Source organism: Oncorhynchus gorbuscha, linkage group LG08 (assembly GCF_021184085.1).
Source record: "Oncorhynchus gorbuscha isolate QuinsamMale2020 ecotype Even-year linkage group LG08, OgorEven_v1.0, whole genome shotgun sequence".
In the NCBI taxonomy this organism is placed as follows: Eukaryota; Metazoa; Chordata; class Actinopteri; order Salmoniformes; family Salmonidae; genus Oncorhynchus; species Oncorhynchus gorbuscha.
In genome coordinates this window covers 28,456,062-28,473,356 of record NC_060180.1, presented here as the reverse complement: position 1 = coordinate 28,473,356, position 17,295 = coordinate 28,456,062, and the positions used below count along the sequence as shown (strand labels likewise).

The following is a 17,295-nucleotide window of genomic DNA, read 5'->3' as shown; positions in this document are numbered from 1 at the left end:
GGTGTCACTTACTGCTTTCGCCCGATGATGTGACCGGATTTTTGCCAGGTTCAACCTGGGCCAGTGTAAAATAACTCCCTGTGTCAAATCTCTTCTATACAACCCCATGATTGGCTGTTCCTAAAAACAAGTCAACTGTAGCAGCCAATAGGGATAGGGATTGCTGTAACAAATCGCGAGTGCCTGTGTTTCCTGTGATACAATGCTACTTTTTTGTTTTGGTTTAGATTACTACTAGTGTGCATTATCAAAAAATATATTTTATATTTAGCTGCCATGAAAATTGCCACAGTGCTGTCAATCTGCTGGAGATTAACATCTAATCATTTACATAATAATCATACCAAAAATAAAATCCTTATTTTCTGGTGTCATATATTTTATATTAGTAAAACATGTTTTGTGGTAAAACAACAACAACAACAGTATTTACACTTTTGAGCCACAGCAACGTCATATTTTGGGTTCCGGCAGCATGACATGGATGGGATAGAATGCTGTGAGCAGTGCATCAGGAGGGTGGCGCTGTTTGGTCACCAGGCTGAACTTCTCAATGCGGTCCAGCATGAACTCAGTTCTGGCATACTGAGGACCATCAGTGGAGCGCACCAGGCTTAGGTACCTACCGGGAGACGACATACCTTGATATCAATCTCGCAATGAGAGGGCGCAGCCTTGCATTTTTTTAAATGTCTTACATCACCACTTAAATGTAAAGAAAATCTAACTACAACTGAGAAAGGTTCATATTGAGATGATCTATGAGCTGGCAGTAAGCGCTTGGTACTGTACCTCTCTTCTTGCAGGAGCTCCTTGTTCATCAGCTGTTCACTCAGCCCTGGGTTCACCTGGTCTAGCTGGTTCTGTACACTCTCAAACAAGTCCACCTCCATCATGTTAATAACCAAGGGCTTTCCGAACCTGCAGACAGGATTACATCAGAACAGCCTTTCTATTCATGCAAACATTTATCTGTGTCCTTATTCACTCCTTTATTTATACAAAAACAATATTTTTGTGACATATTTACTGTTGGCAATTCAAATGAGCAGCCCGACCCTGATTTGATATACATTAAGGTTTTACAGCAAACTCTTAAAAACACTTCTTACACCTGCTGCTGTCGTTGATGTGCATAACTCAAATTTAGGCTTAGGCTGCTCATTGCCGGCACCTCTGTAATATCTCTCTCTCACACCTGATGGGCCCCAGTAGAGCGAGTCTCAGTTTGTCAGGCTGCATGTCTCCAGGATGCAAGGCGTCCAGGTAGTTAGTGTCTCTGTAGCGTAGAAATGTGGCAGCCTGACCATAGGTATCCACAAGCAGGGGCCACCTAACATCAGATACATAGCCAGTGTGGATAAACTTAATTAACTGAATCTAATGTTAAATTGTAAACAGAGCGATTAGCTAAATACAGAGAGATGAACAACCTGTTTGCGTTTTGTTTGAGCAGCTAACCTGAGGGCAAAAAGTCATACTAAAGTGAGTAAGTCATTATTATAATTATTTGACCTGCCATCCTGCTTGATCTTGCCGCCTAAATCTTTAATAAGAACTTCCTCAAGGTCGCGAACCGGGCAACGAACCCCACCACGGTCCAGGACAGCATCTTAGTTCACATAAACACACACTGTGAGAATATTACATTTTGTGTTGCTCCAGGGAAAGGTGTGTTTGTTTGTCTCTGTCTCTGTGTATGTGTGTGTGTGTGGGGGGGCTGCATGTGTGTGTGCATGTGACATTACATACCACCACCAGACTGCTCTCTCAGTGTCAGCTTGGCAAGGGATAGTTTCCCTGCAGCCTCATGAGCTGCTATTTGAGCTTTCGCCAAAACATCTTCAGCTTCATGAACCACCTTTATGCACGCACGCACGCGCACACACACACACACACACACACACACACACCAGTACTGAGACAATGCATACATCATTACTTCAGTACTGAGACAATACAACTTTAGCAGTGTGCTAAAAAAGTACAGTGACTACCAGCAAGGTGACTTTAGCCTGCTCCACCATTCCCTTCCTCACACATGTATCATGTTCTGTGATCCTCTTATTCAGCTCAACGAAGGCCTTCTGCAGCTATATACACACACAGGGCGAGTGACGTCAGAGTGATGAAAGGGACATTTTCCCTGTTCATCTTGGAACTATTGATTCCGGATGTGTCTTACCTCTCTTTGGCATCGCTCATGCTCTTTCTGGAGCTGATCCACCTCCCCTTTCAGGCTGAGGGAAAACACAGGCCATTTTTGGTTTGCACGTTTGCACTGTTTCCCCCTATCAGTGAACAATGTGTGGGGGAATCATGTCAGCTATCCTCTCTATCTGTCCTCAACTCAGCAAAAGTGACTATGCAGGACTGGCCTGATGACGTGACTTAACAGGACTGACGTGCCTTTGTGTTGAAGGAGAGGGGAAGTAGATAGATATAAACATATTACAAATAGTACAAATAATGTGTGCACACAACATCTGATCTCTGGCCAAGCTATTCAGTTTCTCTTACTGTTCTGGCTAAATTGTGTATCTTACTCTGTTGTCTATGCTGTATGCATGAGACATGACCTAATTAGACTATGTTTGGGAGCATAGGGTTGGGTTTTGAGAGTGTCATACTCTACAAAAGGTTTCTGTTTTGAGTGGGAGGGGTTGAACACTTGGGCGTGACTCTTACCGGTCAGTCTCCGCCTCGTTCTGCTTTCCCTCTTCCTCCGCCCTCCTCTGTTCCTCTGCCTTCATCTTCGACAGCATGGAGTCAGTGGCACTCAGATCCCAGTTCTGTAAAGTGGCAACCACAGCCTCTTCAGAAGCCACCTGGAACATGTCCACAAACACATAAGCCCAAACATGGCTTGTAAAAACACAATTACACAGCCGCCCTCTGTATCTGTCTCTCTCATTCACACACACACACACACACACACACACACACACACACACACACACACACACACACACACACACACACACACACACACACACACACACACACACACACACACACACACACACACACACACACACACACACACACACACACACACACACACACACACACACACATAAAGAACCCTGATTATTGTCTATGCGCACACACAGTCACACATACCTGCTCTGGAGTGCTACCATCATCTGCATGGGTCCTCGGGTCTGCCCCAAGCTGTAGAAGAGTCTGCACTGCCCCAAGATGGCCTCCAAACGCAGCTCTGTAGATTGGAGTCCGTCCAAATGCACCCTATTAACAAACAAAAAAACACTTCCTGACATACTTCTGCAATTGCTTAGGCCTTAGGCATGGACATTTAACTCCAATACTCAGAAATATATATTTAGTTGTTTGCCTGCTGGAGAAAGTTTGTGGAAGACAAACACTTCCAAAGAAAGGGTTTAAGTCAAGTCATGCTTGTTTTTTTAATTTAACCAGGCAAATCAGTTATGAACAAATTCTTATTTACAATGACGGGGAGGGAACAGTGGGTTAACTGCCTTGTTCAGGGGCAGAACGACAGATTTTTACCTTGTCAGCTCAGAGATTTGATCTAGCAATTTTTCAGTTACTGGCCCAACCCTCTAACCACTAGGCTAACTGCCTATCAATAGATGTGAACAGTCGTGGCCAAAAGTTTTGAGAATGACACAAATATTAATTTCCACAAAGTTTGTTGCTTCAGTGTCTTTAGATATTTTTGTCAGATATTACTATGGAATACTGAAGTATAATTACAAGCATTTCATAAGGCTTTTATTGACAATTACATGAAGTTGATGCAAAGAGTCAATATTTGCAGTGTTGACCCTTCTTTTTCAAGACCTCTGCAATCCACCCAGGCATGATGTGAATTAACTTCTGGGCCACATCCTAACTGATGGCAGCCCATTCTTGCCTAATCAATGCTTGGAGTTTATCAGAATGTGTGTGTTTTTGTTTGTCCACCCACCTCTTGAGTATTGACCACAAGTTCTCAATGGGATTAAGGTCTGGGGAGTTTCCTGGCCATGGACCCAAAATATATAGTTCCCCGAGCCACTTAGTTATCACTTTTGCCTTATGGCAAGGTGCTCCATCATGCTGGAAAATGCATTGTTCGTCACCAAACTGTTCCTGGATGGTTGGGAGAAGTTGCTCTCGGAGGATGTGTTGGTACCATTCTTTATTCATCTTTATTCATTTTTGGGGGGATTCAGTTAATTTGCATGGCAAAGAGGGACTTTGCAATTAATTGCAATTCATCTGATCACCCTTCATAACATTCTGGAGTACATGCACATTTCCATCATACAAACTGAGGCAGCAGACTTTGTGAAAATTTATATATGTGTCATTCTCAAAACTTTTGGCCACGACTGTATGTTTGTGTGTGTCAGTGGGAATGAGTGGGTGAGGGAAGACACTCACTCTCATCTGACCAAGAGCTAATATTTCTGTTCGTGCTGCATTCTCTCACCCGTGTGTTTATGTCCGCACCCCTTTCCACCAATAAGGTGATGACTTCCGGCTGACCCCCACCTGCTGCTTCTGACACTGCTGTGTTACCATTGGCATCTGTGATGTTAATCATGAAAAGTTGGTTTAGCAGCCGCTGGCGTTTGCCTGCTTCATCCAACCCAAGGCCACGCTTTGTGTCCCTATCAGACACCTAGACAAGGACCAGTGCATCTATTAATCTTTGTCATGTCTTCATTACTTGTCCACACAGATCTCACAGATATCACATATCAGTCTCACCTCCTTCAAAATTGCTAACACTTCCTCTGCCTCTCCATCGAACGCTGCTTCCAGAAGTCGAGTTCGCAGAAGCTGCTCTTCCTTCTTCCCCTTTCTCTCCTCCTCCTCCTTCTTCCTTTTCCACTCTGCCTCTTCCTGTTCTCTTCGTACTAGTGCCACAAAAGCCTGCAGGCCAATCAAAACACACCTTTCAGGGTACACACACTTCTCATTTTCAGAAACAATGACATTACATTGATTGTAGACTACAACACACTCAAGCACACTCACGGATGCTATTTGAAATAAGAACAAACAAAGGAGGAGATCTGAGTCAACCTGTAATGCCAAGAGTTCTATTTCATGATTTCAAATTTCAATATGTTGATATACTTTATAAATCCAAACCTAACACTGTCATTTTCATATAATGTCATTTTCATACACTGTCATTTTCATATAATTAGCTAACCTCTTTCTCCAAGCGATCCATAAGGTCTTCATAGTCCTGTTTTTCCTTCTGTCTCCGAACCCGCTCTCGCCTGGCCAGCAGGCCTCGAGTGGCCCGCTGGATGGTCACTGCAGCTAGCTCCTCTGGAGTCAGCTCTACATCTACAACAACAATAAACATGCATACAGTGAGTACAAACAAGTCCCTGTTATTTCAGTTTAGTTTCGATTTGCACATTTTTCATTTAGTTTTAGTTGTCTAAAAATATTTCTATTTCCTTTTTATATTATTTAGTTTCAGTTTTAGTGTTAGCTGCAGAAAGCATGCGTGGTAGGCTTGTAACCATTTGTGTCTGTGTTTTTTACTTCACTTATTGCAACTCGGGGGCAGTAATACATAAGATGATGGGTAAGGTTAGGTCAGGTTTCCATTATAAAGTAAAGCTCAATATGACTTGGATTTAAAAGGAATAGCGTTGCGATTGGTGCAAAAAAATATGTTGGAAGGAAACAATCCAATGCTTTTTAACTGTAGTAGTACATGTAAGAAGAACCAAGTTAGATAGCTAGACAATTTTCTCCATATCAGCTAGTGATAGCTAGGCCTATTTGAAACATCGCCTTCTCCTGGCTGCATTTACCCGCTAGATACAGTGGCTTATAAACCCAAAAGCTTGAAAACCCAACTCGACCCCATTCGATTTCCCCCCAAAGTTTGGAGAAAATAACAAAAACTGAACATAATTCATGATAGTTTTTATTTCATTTCGTTTTGGAATCAAAGTTAATTGTTTCAGTATAGTTTAGCCTCAGTATAGATTCATTGTAATTGTCTTTGTCCGTCAAGGTTTATTTGTTCATTTCCTTTGTTCAACCAGATAAGTTAGAGAACATTTCTCTTTTACAATAACAAGCTGACAAGAGTAACAAAGCAAAGCCACAGACTCACACAACAACACCCATGCAGTATACATAAGATTGTACAGTCGACTTTACCGCCTAATCCTATCTGTACAGCCCAAATATTTGTTTAACCTGGAGGATTCCGTTTCTTTGTGCTGCTCAGTATGTTGAACTTGACGACAGCTATTTCTAGTTTTTATTATTATAATTTCCAATATAGGCCTATATGTTTAATAAACACAGCGCATTCGGAAAGTATTGAGAGCCCTTCACTTTTTCTACATTTTGTAACGTTACACCCTTATTCTAAAAATGGATCAACATCCCTCAACAATCTACACACAATACCCCATAATGACTAAGATTTTTTAAGTAAAAAAAATAAAAAAATACACAAAAACTGAAATATTACATTTGCATAAGTATTCAGACCCTTTACTCAGTACTTTGTTGAAGCATCTTTGGCAGCAATTACAGCTTTGAGTCTTCTTGGCTATGATACTATAAGCTTGGCACAGCTGTATTTGGGGAGTTTCTCTCATTCTTCTCTGCAGATCCTCTCAAGCTCTGGAAGGTTGGATGGTGAGCGTCGCTGCACAGCTATTTTCAGGCCTCTCCAGAGATGTTCGATCGGGTTCAAGTCCAGGCTCTGGCTGGACCACTCAAGGATATTCAGAGACTTGTCCCGAAGCCACTCCTGTGTTGTCTTGGCTGTGTGCTTAGGGTCGTTGTCCTATTGGAAGGCAAACCTTCATCCCAGTCTGAGGTCCTGAGCGCTCTGGAGCAGGTTTTTATCAAGGATTTCTCTGTACTTTGCGCAGTTCATCATTCCCTCAATCCTGACTAGTCTCCCAGTCCCTGTCACTGAAAAACATCCCCACAGCATGAGCATGATGCTGCCACCACCATGCTTCACCGTGGGAATGGTATAGGCCAGGTGACGTGACGCTTGGCACTCAGGCCAAAGAGTTCTATCTTAGTTTCAACAAAAGGGCCGTGGCTTTTGTGGAGCGATGGGTAACGATGCTTCGAGGGTGACTGTTGACGTGTGCAGAGTGTCCCTGGTTTGCGCACATGTCGGGGCGAGGGGACGGAAGTAAAGTCTGTACTGTTACATATAGACAGATGTGTGCCTTTCCAAATCATCTCAAATCAATTGAATTTACCACAAGTGGACTCCAATCAAGTTTAGAAACATCTCAAGAATCATCAAAGGAAACGGCATGCTGTCACGCCTTGGTCATTGTATCTTGTGTTTTTGTTATATGTTTGGGTAGGCCAGGGTGTGACATGGGTTTATTATGTTGTATTTCGTATTGGGGTTTGTATTAATTGGGAGTGTGTATTATTAGGGGTGTGTCTAGTTAGGCTTGGCTGCCTGAGGCGATTCCTAATTGGAGTCAGCTGATTCTCGTTGTCTCGGATTGGGAACCGTATTTAGGCAGCCTGAGTGCGCGTTGTATTTCGTGGGTGATTGTACCTGTCTTAGTGTTAGTCACCAGATAGGCTGTATTAGTTTCACTCGTTTGTTGTTTTTGTATTTTCAGTTATTTCATGTACCGCATTATTCTTCATTAAAAGTCATGAGTAACCTACACGCTGCATTTCGGTCTGACTCTCTACAAACAACAGACGAACTACATTACACATGCACCTAAGCTCAATTTTGAGTCTCATAGCAAAGGGTCAGAATACTTATGTAAATAAGTTATTTGTTTCTAAATCCTGTTTTCGATTTTTCATTATCAGGTATTGTGTGTAGATTGATGAGGATTTTTTATTTATTTAATCCATTTTAGAATAAGGCTGTAACGTAACACAATGTTGAAAAAATGAAGGGGTCTGAATATTTTCCAAATGCACTGTATATGGTTTATAAATGTTTATTTAAGTTGATTTGCTGCATTTATCTAAATAAAAATTTTGTATTAAATGGAAATAATAATATACTGTACATAAAAGGAATGTAGGCCTAGTATTTCATACCTTCTCATGAATACCATCTGAGAGCTACAGCTGAAAAGGCTTTCAACATAATTGCTCATTTGTTAACTAAAGGAGTACGGCAACAGCTGTCAAAGCTATGAATCCCGCTCTATGATATGTAGTGAGGCAATTATCTATGTACTGAAGACAACTTAATTTGACATGCTCTACAGCAGGGTTCCCCAAATGGCGGCCCGCTGTGATTTTGGCATGCCGGTGGTTTTATTTGCCCCCCACAAGTTTTATGAGAAAAAAAATGTATAAAATAAAAAATAGGTTATTTTATCATTTTTTGTGGGGGTGAGGGGGGCATTTTCATTGTTGGACATAAAAGAACGTAAAAACACCAGGAAATCAGCTCCAATGGATTTGAATTTTGAAAATCTGTTCCCAAAATTCCCACGGATAACAGAGAGACGTTTTGGGCTCCCGAGTGGCGCAGTGGTCTAAGGCATTGCATCTCAGTGCTAGAGGCGTCACGACAGACACCCTGGTTTGAATCCAGGTTGTATCAAAACCGGCCATGATTGGGAGTCCCATACGGCGGTGCACAATTGGCCCAGCGTCGTCCAGGTTTGGCCGGTATAGGCTGTCATTGTAAATAAGAATTTGTTCTTAATTGACTTGCCTAGATAAATAAAGGTTAAAAAAATATATAACAAATAAAAAATGTGATCGTATACAAATCATAAGAATTAATAATAATTTATTTATATAGCACTTTTCTACAAACTGAGGTACTAAAAGCGCTTTACATAGTAGGGGGAAACTCACCTCATCCACCATCAATGTGTAGCACCCAACTCAGTGATGCACGGCGACCATTTTTGTGGCAGAACTCTCACCACACATCAACTATCAGGTGTAGAGGTGAGGAGTGATATACGCCAATTAGGAATGAGGGGGATGATTAGATGGCCATGATGGAATGTGGTCAGGTTGGAAATTTTGCCATGACACCAGAGAGTACACCCCTACTCTTACAATAAATCCCATTGGGATTTTGAATGACCACAGAAAGTCAGGACACCGATTTTAACGTCCCATCCGAAAGACGGCACCCTGCACAGGTCAAATTTTCCAAATGTAATCTAGGTTTTTGTCACGTTTACTGACGGAATGAGGTAGGCGTACATCTTTCTTTTATTAAATGACACTGAAAAAACAACAAAATAGAAAACGAACGTAAAGCTATATGCAGTGCAGAAAGCAACTACACAAAAACAAGATCCCACAAACTAAAGGTGGAAAAAGGCTGCCTAAGTATGATCCCCAATCAGAGACAACGATAGACAGCTGCCTCTGATTGGGAACCATACCCGGCCAACAAAGAAATAGAAAAACTAGAATGCCCACCCAAATCACACCCCGACCTAACCACATAGAGAAATAAAAGGCTCTCTAAAGTCAGGGCGTGACAGTTTTAGTCAAATATTATACCTGTTTAGGCTTCTTGCTGTAAATTTGCAGTCTAAATGTTTTATTTTTTATTATGTTTCGGCCCCCAATCATCCGCTCAAGAAAAAATTTGCTTGCGGCTGAATGTAGTTGATGATCCCTTCTCTATAGTTCCTACTGCTCCTATGTGTGCCTTGGGTGGTGCCTGCAGGAAACAATGAGGGATTGTTTTCAAGCTTGCATAATTTCCTTTGACCACATCAGACTCCCTTGGGTGTAATGAAGAGTAACAGACAGTTGTGTAATGTAAGCAATGTGTTCATTCTTCTGAACTCCAGGGTGGTTCATGAATGTGTGATTGCACACTGTCCCCAGTAAGAAGAACACAGCCGATCCTAGGGAAAAATTATTATTCTCTCCTTTTTTTCCCACCCCTTTTTCATGGTATCCAATTGGTAGTTACAGTCTTGTCTCATCGCTGCAACTCCCGTACGGACTCGGGAGAGGCGTGCATCCTCCGAAATACAACCAAGCCACACTGCTTCTTGACACAATGCCCACTTAACCCGGAAGCCATCCGCACCAATGTGTTGACGGAAACACCATACACCATGTCAGCGCCCAGTCAGCCACAGGAGTCACTAGTGCGAGATGGGACAAGAACATCCCTGCCGGGCCAAACCCTCCCCTAACTAGGATGACGCTGTGCCAATTGTGCGCTGTCCCATGGGTCTCCCAGTCGCGGACGGCTGCAACAGAGTCCGGACTCGAGTGGCACAGCTAGCACTGCAATGCAGTGCCTTAGACCACTGCACCACTCTGGAGGCAATTACTATTCTCTTCTGGTCGAGTCCTAACTTGAGATGAGCATGCTTAACTGGCTTTCTCATAAATCAAGCAACACAATATAGTCTATCATGCCCTGAGCGACAGCAGCTTTTTAGATCTCAGGGAAGTATCCTGTCACCAATGTACCTCAGCCAACATACTACGGGCGAGTTTCACTTCTACTACACAAGCATTAGGCACACAGATCTCAACTGATGACTAAGGCCTAGGTATATGAGGACAATCAAATCAGCATTTCTTTACATTGTTGCAATGGAAGTAAGCTAAAGGTAAATTGTCTGATTTGGCATGATAAGAATGAGCAATGCAGAGCAGTACTTTTCTTTGGTGGTTGCACTGTCTTGGCAGAGGTGTTACGTCTTGTCTTGGCAGCAGCAGCTTTGCCTTTGGACTGACCACCCTGGGTCACACCGGTGCTCTGTCTGCGCTGGGGGGAGGCACCTTCCAGAGCACAAACAAAAAGGGGAAATTAGACTACACATTAAGCGAAAGAGAAACACATCTCTATGTACAGACGGACGACACATTTAATGTGATGGTAACCAAAACCAACGAACCAAAACATGTACCATCACAAGTTTAGGTACATACTTAAATGTTTTTACAGCAAAATAAAGTAATGAAACAGGCAGGGAGCAGGTCTCGAACCCTCGACCTTCTAGCCCGAGGTCCGGCGAGCTATCGACTGTGTCGATTTCCATAAACCCAGGGTCGTTACACTAATTTAATGTTACTTTGTGTTTAAAATGGGCTGGAGATATTGGTAACTTGTTAACTTTAATTGATATAAAGCCTATTAAACAGATTCAACCTCCAATTGTTTTGCATCTTCATTTCAGACAACAACATTTTACTTAGACCTAAAATACTTTCATATTCGGGAATCAGATCCCCAATGGCTAACGTCGTTAGACACCTCGACTTGAAGTTGAATTCCAATGCTTTTCATGGTTTGCATACCTGCCTCTGATGATTGGACTGCTCGCTTCGACCGTGCCTTGGCTCCAGTTTTCCTGAGCTTTTAGTACTACGTGAACTCATATTTTCTCCAAATAATAGTTCGATGAACCAGCCTAGAAGCCCATTACTCTAGTACAATTAGCCAAAAATAGATTATGGTTTCAAACCTACGCAATTTAGCTGTTGGATTCACAATCCCTTACTGAACTCTCACTGGTCACCATGGTAACACTTGCGCAGCTTGGTCTCACGCGAAGGTAAAATAGAAATAGAATGAATAGAATGGATTTGTCAACGTTCAAGTCAATAGGCGCGTTCCAGCGGATGTCTTTTGTCAACTCCGTAACCATTCTTGGTCAACGCCTTTCAAAGTGTGTTGCATTGTCTGACTTGCGCCTACCAATTACTGTATACACTGAGTGTACAAAACATTAGGATCACCTTCCTAATATTCAGTTGCACCCCCCTTTTGCCCTCAGAACAGCCACAATTCGTCGGGCATGGACTCTACAAGATGTCGAAAGCGTTCCACAGGGATGCTGGCCCATGTTGACCCCAATTCTTCCCACAGTTGTGTCAAGTTTGATGAATGTCCTTTGGGTGGTGGACCATTCAAACACACAGGAAACTGTTTAGCGTGAAAACCCCGGCAGTATTGCAGTTCTTGACACACTCAAACCGTTGCGCCTGGCACCTACTACCACATCCCGTTCAAAGGCACTTAAACCTTATTAACAAATATCAACAAACAAAAGAGGAATAGTCACATGCAAATAAGCATACATACAAACTATTTACATAGCCAGGAATCCTAAACAAACAAATCATATTCATTAATAATACAACAAGTTTTAATTGCATTTTTTGTTTGAATTAGACCATTTGCATTTGTGAGTATGAAACATACCTAATATTATTAGCAGTTTAATTAAATATACTACATCTTTATCAATGTCAGAATTTCTGAAATAAATCATTATATCAAAACCATTAAATAGTACAACCGGTCTTATTTTTTTTGTAACAAAATTCTGTATGTCAATCCCAAAAATTATACTATAAATATAGGTTATAAAAAACAAATGCAAAATGGTTTCCTTCTCCATTTTACAGAAATCACATTTATAATGAATATTCAGCTTGAATCTTTCCAAAACATGTTTCACTGGATAAATTCTATGTAACATTTTAAATGAAACTTCCTTTACCTTGTTACTGATACAATATTTGTTAGCAATTTTCCATGCTTCCCCCCATGTTATATCACCATAGATATTTGACCAAAAGAATTGTAGTATCACAAACAATATTCCTAATCTGGGGGGGGGGTTATTGTGCAGCCTCTCGTTGAGTAAGTAAAGTTGAAGGGTGACCAGGGGACTGCAGGCTGTCATATAATTTAACTTTATAACTTCCTCTGTGTGCAAGTTTAAAATAATCGGTTGAATTACATACATATTGGGCACTATAAGCAATTATTCCTATCATGATTGTCCTCAAATAATTTTTTTTGTTTTTTACAAAGAGATTTTTCTATTCACTATCATGGGGGGATTCTGTTTTCTGTTAACAATGCCGTAACACGATCGGCCTTGAACTTCCATGGCTTCATTGAGAGGGGTCAGTCGTTCTCAGTTTCGAATAGCGTGTCTTCTCTTGAGAGCCAGGTCTGCCTACAGCGGCCTTTCTCAATAGCAAGGCTATGCTCACTGAGTCTGTACATAGTCAAAGCTTTCCTTAAGTCACAGTGGTCAGGTCACTGTGTCACAGTAGCATTCTAGTTTGCTCTGTTTTTTTGTTAAATCTTTTCATAATTTTTGTCTAATTTTGTTGCTGTCCTGGGGCTCTGTGGGGTTTGTTTGTGTTTGGTTGAACCCTGGCGCCAACGTGTAGACTGCATCAACTTCAGAAAAATCATGTGATCAAAGGTCATGAAGTTTTGACTGCAGTCAACTGCAAGTTTCTGCAGTTGCTCTTCAATTCAATTCAAGGGGCTTTATTGGCATGGGAAACATATGTTAACATTGCCAAAGCAAGTGAAGTAGGTCATATATAAAAGTGAAATAAACAATAAAAAATAACAGTAAGCAGTAAACACTCACAGAAGTTCCAAAAGAATAAAGACATTACAAATGTCATATTATATATATATATATAGTGTTGAACGATTGGCAAATGGTCAAAATACAAAAGGGAAATTAAATAAACGTAAATATGGGTTGTATTTACAATGGTGTTGGTTCTTCACTGGTTGCCCTTTTCTTGTGGTAACAGGTCACAAATCGTGTTGATGTGATGGCACACTGTTATTTCACCCAGTAGATATGGGAGTTTGTCAAAATCGGTTTGTTTTCAAATTCTTTGTGGATCTGTGTAATCTGAAGGAAATATGTCTCTAATATGGTCATACATTTGGCATGAGGTTAGGAAGTGCTGCTCAGTTTCCACCACATTTTGTGGGCAGTTTCCGAATAGCGTGTCTTCTCTTGAGAGCCAGGTCTGCCTACAGCGGCCTTTCTCAATAGCAAGGCTATGCTCACTGAGTCTGTACATAGTCAAAGCTTTCCTTAAGTTTCAGTCAGTCACAGTGGTCAGGTATTCTGCCACTGTGTACTCTCTGTTTAGGGCCAGATAGCATTCTAGTTTGCTCTGTTTTTTTGTTAAATCTTTCCAATGTGTCAAGTAATTATCTTTTTGTTTTCTCATAATTTGGTTGGGTCTAATTTTGTTGCTGTCCTGGGGCTCTGTGGGGTTTGTTTGTGTTTGTGAACAGCCCCAGAACCATCTTGCTTAGGGGACTCTTCTCCAGGTTCATCTCTCTGTAGGTGATGGTTTGTTATGGAAGGTTTGGAAATCGCTTCCTTTTAGGTGGTTGTACAATTTAACATCTCTTTTCTGGATTTTGATCATTAGCGAGTATCAACCTAATTCTGCTCTGCATGCATTATTTGGTGTTTTACATTGTACACAGAGGATATTTTTGCAGAATTCTGCATGCAGTCTCAATTCGGTGTTTGTCCCATTTTGTGAATTCTTGGTTGGTGAGCAGACCCCAGACCTCACAACCATAAAGGGCAAAGGGTTCTATAACTGATTCAAGTATTTTTAGCCAGATCCTATTTGGTATGTCGAATTTGATGTTCCTTTTGATGGCATAGAAGGCCCTTCTTGCCTTGTCTTGCAGATCGTTCACAGCTTTATGGAAGTTACCTGTGGAGCTGATGCTTCGGCCAAGGTATGTATAGTTTTTTGTGTGCTCTAGGGCAACGGTGTCTAGAAGGAATTTGTATTGGTGGTCCTGGTGACTGGACCTTTTTTGGAACACCATTATTTTGGTCTTACTGAGAAATACTGTCAGGGCTCTTCACCAACTTCTAGAAGGAATTTGTATTGGTGGTCCTGGTGACTGGACCTTTTTTGGAACACCATTATTTTGGTCTTACTGAGAAATACTGTCAGGGCTCTTCACCAACTTCATCCTGCAGCCATCGCCTGCATTGTGGGAGGCTCTATTGTCAACCATTCATTAGCTACCTTGATCCAAACAAACTATATATTTTGCATTTTCATTTACTGTTCCATATTTTATTTAACTAATACCTGTTGTCTTATGTATTCATTTGTTCTGGTGTCTTGTATAGAATACTATCCTGGTAGCAGTCAGATATTTACAATTTGCAGTATACTGTTGTCTTGTATAGAATACTATCCTAGTAGCAGTCAGATATTTACAAACAAGGCTAGTATTTTGCCAAGAATCTACCTAACTTGCTAGCTACTTACCTACCTAGATGATATTAGAAACATACCCTTATTTTACCAAATCCTCTTCTCCGTCAGCCAGTGGAGGTTTATATTTCATCCCATAGAATGTCTGCCAACTATATGAACAAGGTGAAATCTATTTTAATTCATGGTATCAGAAGGCACTGCTGTATTAAAGCAATTCAAAACTAACTTGTTGGCATGTTCTGTTGAGGATTCAAATCCCAATTTAACTAATTGCAGAATGTATCCATAATTATGAATGAATAAGCATATTTATTTGACAAGAATGCACCTAGTCACACATCAATCCCGTCAAACACCTGAACTCCAACAATCACATTGTTTTAAATAAATCTAAATATTAAACCATGCAGAAATATGCATTTTATACATAACATATAAACATCTTTCTTGAAGTAAAGATTACATTTACTTAAATTATCAAAAATATCTTCCCAACTATTTTGCAATCTGTATGGCACAGCTGTCAACATCCTGTTTCTTAAATTAAACTGGTATATTTTCCTATTTATACTACATTTACATTTACATTTAAGTCATTTAGCAGACGCTCTTATCCAGAGCGACTTAGAAATTGGTGCATTCACCTTATGACATCCAGTGGAACAGTCACTTTACAATAGTGCATCTAAATCTTAAAGGGGGGGGTGAGAAGGATTACTTTATCCTATCCTAGGTATTCCTTAAAGAGGTGGGGTTTCAGGTGTTTCCGGAAGGTGGTGATTGACTCCGCTGTCCTGGCGTCGTGAGGGAGTTTGTTCCACCATTGGGGGGCCAGAGCAGCGAACAGTTTTGACTGGGCTGAGCGGGAACTGTACTTCCTCAGCGGTAGGGAGGCGAGCAGGCCAGAGGTGGATGAACGCAGTCCCCTTGTTTGGGTGTAGGGCCTGATCAGAGCCTGGAGGTACTGAGGTGCCGTTCCCCTCACAGCTCCGTAGGCAAGCACCATGGTCTTGTAGCGGATGCGAACTTCAACTGGAAGCCAGTGGAGAGAGCGGAGGAGCGGGGTGACATGAGAGAACTTGGGAAGGTTGAACACCAGACGGGCTGCGGCGTTCTGGATGAGTTGTAGGGGTTTAATGGCACAGGCAGGGAGCCCAGCCAACAGCGAGTTGCAGTAATCCAGACGGGAGATGACAAGTGCCTGGATTAGGACCTGCGCCGCTTCCTGTGTGAGGCAGGGTCGTACTCTGCAGATGTTGTAGAGCATGAACCTACAGGAACGGGCGCAGGTCCTAATACTATTCTTGTTCCTCCCCCAGTTTTGATCCTTTGTATTAGGCAGACAGACCAGTTCCCTACCTCCTTCTACTGCCACCTGCCTTCTCCATTTTTGGGGTAGTGCTGTAATCAATTGGTTGTAATCTTGGACTGACCAGACCTTCCCATGTAATTCCAGTAGCTCCATGAAATACATAATTCTACCACTCCAATTTACAATATAATTTAAAAACAGAATATCCTTCTCAAACAAATTTTCCATAAATACAAATATTTTATCAACCAGCACATTTGAGTTCAATCATAATATTTTTTGTAATATTTATTCTATCTTTTCTGGGGGATGAATTTGAAATTGTAACCATCTCTGCATTGCTTGTTTGAAAAGTGAGATACTTTGAACAGGGTTTCATTTTCAATTCATTGAAAATGAGAAATGGCAATCTGCACAAAGCAAAAAGGCCATTTTTAAACCAGGGATGAGCTTTCCTTAGTAATCTACTTGGGAACAATTTTGGATTCAAGTAAAGCTTTTGTATAAGTGAAGCTTTTAGAGAGAGCTTTAGTGCTTATATATTTAATCATCTCAGCCCACCCAGTTTATATTCATTATATAGATATGAACGCTTCATCTTGTCTGGTTTAGCATCCCAGACGAAGCAACAACAACAAAAAAGTATGAACCATCTGGAGTAGGCAGTGCCATAAATAAGTGAGTAAACTGAGATATGACTAAGGAGTTAATCTGTGTAATTTTTTTCTGATGAAATCAAGGCTGAGGTCTTTGGATTGAATGCCAAGCGTGGAACCTGGCACCATCCCCACAGTGGAGCATGGTGGTGGCAGCATAATGCTGTGGGGATGTTTCTCAGCAGCAGGGATTGGGAGACTATTCAGGACCAAGGGAAAGATGAACGGAGCAAAGTACAGAAAGATTATTGATGAAAACCTGCTCCAGAGCACTCATGACCTCAGACTGGGGTGAAGGTTCACCTTCCAACAAGACAACGACACTAAGCA

General features: G+C 41.4%; 1 protein-coding gene across 1 annotated transcript; it reads right to left on the bottom strand.

Moving 5' to 3' along the window:
• Positions 1–296: 296 nt before the first annotated feature.
• On the bottom strand, positions 297–11,489 carry LOC124040634 (IQ motif and ankyrin repeat domain-containing protein 1-like). The gene is made up of 15 exons (XM_046357720.1): positions 11,469–11,489; positions 11,266–11,323; positions 10,624–10,746; positions 5,192–5,331; positions 4,741–4,905; positions 4,460–4,651; positions 3,124–3,249; positions 2,689–2,828; positions 2,186–2,240; positions 1,998–2,093; positions 1,753–1,861; positions 1,516–1,612; positions 1,199–1,333; positions 793–921; positions 297–622 (listed from the first exon to the last, which is right to left on the bottom strand). The coding sequence occupies exons 1-15, from the start codon at positions 11,487–11,489 to the stop codon at positions 454–456; spliced, it is 1,755 nt and encodes a 584-aa protein (XP_046213676.1). The 3' UTR covers positions 297–453.
• Positions 11,490–17,295: the final 5,806 nt, after the last annotated feature.

Excerpts from the sequence above, each read along its gene's own strand:
- LOC124040634 (XM_046357720.1), bottom strand. The coding sequence starts at position 11,489 with ATGGTGACCAGTGAGAGTTCA. Across the intron at positions 3,250-4,459 it reads GTGCGGACATAAACACACGG|GGTGCATTTGGACGGACTCC; the intron begins GTGAGAGAATGC and ends GTTTGTTAATAG. Across the intron at positions 2,094-2,185 it reads ATGAGCGATGCCAAAGAGAG|CTGCAGAAGGCCTTCGTTGA; the intron begins GTAAGACACATC and ends GTGTGTATATAG.